Genomic DNA, 2,212 nt, shown 5'->3' on the forward strand with positions numbered 1-2,212 from the left:
TTTGAAGCAAAGAGGGTGGGAAAAAAGCCAGCCTTGCACAAACTGAGAGTTCAGTCCATCTGTTTGAATAAGTATTTTTAGACAATTGTGAGTCAGGTTAATAATGAATACAGAAAGAATTATTATTAGCATTGTGACTTACTCTATGAAGATGCACTGAACAAAAAAAGAAAACTTAGGAATAATGAATTGGTACCTCTCCCTCTCTTCCTCGAATTTGGTTTGTAAATAGGGATATCCAGCTAGCTGGTTCCTATCTGGGTGTTGGTAGTTTGTAGACCTGTTCTCCTCCCTGCAGCTTTTCAAGAGGAACTGTCAGGTTATGTGGCAAATGATTAACTCTGTCACCCTGTATTCTGCATGCCTGCTTTTAAGTATGATGAGCTTCAGTCTTGCAATGGAAAAAAAAAAATACAAAAGTCACCTTAAGTCTTACAGTGCAACAGTTTTAATGGTCCACGCTAAAACAGGCAGTACAGTTTTGCAGTTCAACATTAAAAGCAATTCTGCCTTACTTAAAATGCTTCTACTTAAGAATGCTTCCTGCTCTGTCCCATCCCTTCACTTAAGGTATGTCTACAGAAGTACCCCTAAAGTGCATTTCTCAGGCATTAAAGATAGCACTGTGATTTGCTTTCCAATAGCAAGTTCGGAATCAGAGCATGCCGTCCTTAGCGGAGGGCTGCGCAATTCCAGTTGAGCTATGGTCTCTTACAAAAGTACCCTTCTCACTCCCATGGGCGACGCAAAGGAGGCCACTGAAGTTTTTTGAAAAAAATTGTGCCAACTTCCTCTGCGGTATCTTCTCTTATCACGAATAAATATTTAATGCATCCTTGAGTCGTGATATACGGAACACTCAATTGTCACGTCAATTTCCAGGAAAATAAAGTCTGGAGGCCTTGTGCGAATATTCTGAATTTGGTGGGATGAGACTCCAAGTACAGGGGCGGGGCAGAATTCTCGGGTTTAGACCTGGGGGTTGGGGAGGCATGGTGCGAAGAGAGTCTCGGAGCGCTCGGGCTACTGCTTGTCGTCGTGCGGGTCACCAGAGAAGCTCGCCTCCTCCGAGGACCTGACTCCCTCGGGGAGCAGAGTGGCGCGCACTTTCCTCTTCTCCTTAAAGCGGCCCGAGCGCGAGATCTTCAAATTTCGGCGGCTGTTGCCCGATTTCTCCCCGCCCAACTTGTCTGGCTTGTGGGTCTCGCCGGCGCCCCCGAGGAGATTGGGATGCTGATTCTCCCGGGAACTGCTAGTCCAGTCGGGGCCAGGCGGGGCGGGCGCCGCGGGTTCCCCGGGGTCAGGCTGAGCGGGAGGCTTCGCACCCCCCGCGGCGTCCTTGCTTTTCTTCCTGCTGTTCTTTAGCGAACTCCACCAGGAGCCCGAGCTGCCGGTGCCGCCGCCGTCGGCCATGGCCAGCGGGCCAAGTGGCGGGGGGCGCGGCGAGCGGGGAAGGGCCTCCGGCGGCAGCGGCGCCTCTCTCGTCCACCTCGGCCCTGCCCCGGCTTCTCGCAAGCGGGCTTGCGGGCTGGGAGCCGCCGAAGCAGAGGCTTGTGCTGGGGAGAAAAACAAAACTTCGTTACTGGGTTTGTCGAAGTCACGTGCCCCTCAACCCCACTTCCTCCCCTTGGCTCCGGCTGGCACCGGAGCGGCTGGGGTCCGAGGGTCCGCTCAGAGGGCACCGCCGCGCCCACCCCCTCCCCCCCCCCAGGGCGCAGGAGGACGAAGGGCCTCCGGGGCGCCACCCTCTGGTCTCGAGACTGAGTGTTGGCACTCCCCCGCCTCAGCTTTAGCCTGGCTTCCAGGATAGCGCAGTGGTCCGCGCGCGAGGGCCACCCAGGGGTGGGTGCCGGGGCTTCTTGGATTAACCAGGCCCCAGAGGGAAAAATGGTCTGTCCTGTCACTCTGCCCTTGTAGACGAAGCCCAAAGGTGACCCACCGGGTCCAGAAGGGCACCCGCGAGGAGGGCGTCCGGAAGCAAGCGCGCCCCCGCTATAGGTGAGCAATGAACATTAGATCCCTGTCAAACAGTCCCGAAATTTCCCTCAAAGGTTTTTGCTCCCTAGACTTCTGTGCCGGGATCCTTTTTGATGTGATTCTTCTGGGGCGGGGCGGGGCGGGGCGTGGGGGGCGGATTTACAGGCCTGTAAGAGCGAGGGACAAGCTCATGGTGTTTGTTTCTTTTAAATTTTGCTTTCGACAAAACTTCTGC

At 54.5% G+C, this 2,212-nt stretch overlaps 1 protein-coding gene across 1 annotated transcript; it reads right to left on the minus strand.

Annotated features, from left to right (window-relative positions):
- Positions 1-447: 447 nt before the first annotated feature.
- On the minus strand, positions 448-1,413 carry PRR15 (proline rich 15). Its single transcript, XM_059074369.2, has one exon. The coding sequence runs from the start codon at positions 1,411-1,413 to the stop codon at positions 1,024-1,026; it is 390 nt and encodes a 129-aa protein (XP_058930352.1). The 3' UTR covers positions 448-1,023.
- Between the last annotated feature and the right edge of the window lie 799 nt (positions 1,414-2,212).

This window comes from Kogia breviceps, chromosome 9 (genome assembly GCF_026419965.1).
Source record: "Kogia breviceps isolate mKogBre1 chromosome 9, mKogBre1 haplotype 1, whole genome shotgun sequence".
Taxonomy (NCBI): domain Eukaryota; kingdom Metazoa; phylum Chordata; class Mammalia; order Artiodactyla; family Physeteridae; genus Kogia; species Kogia breviceps.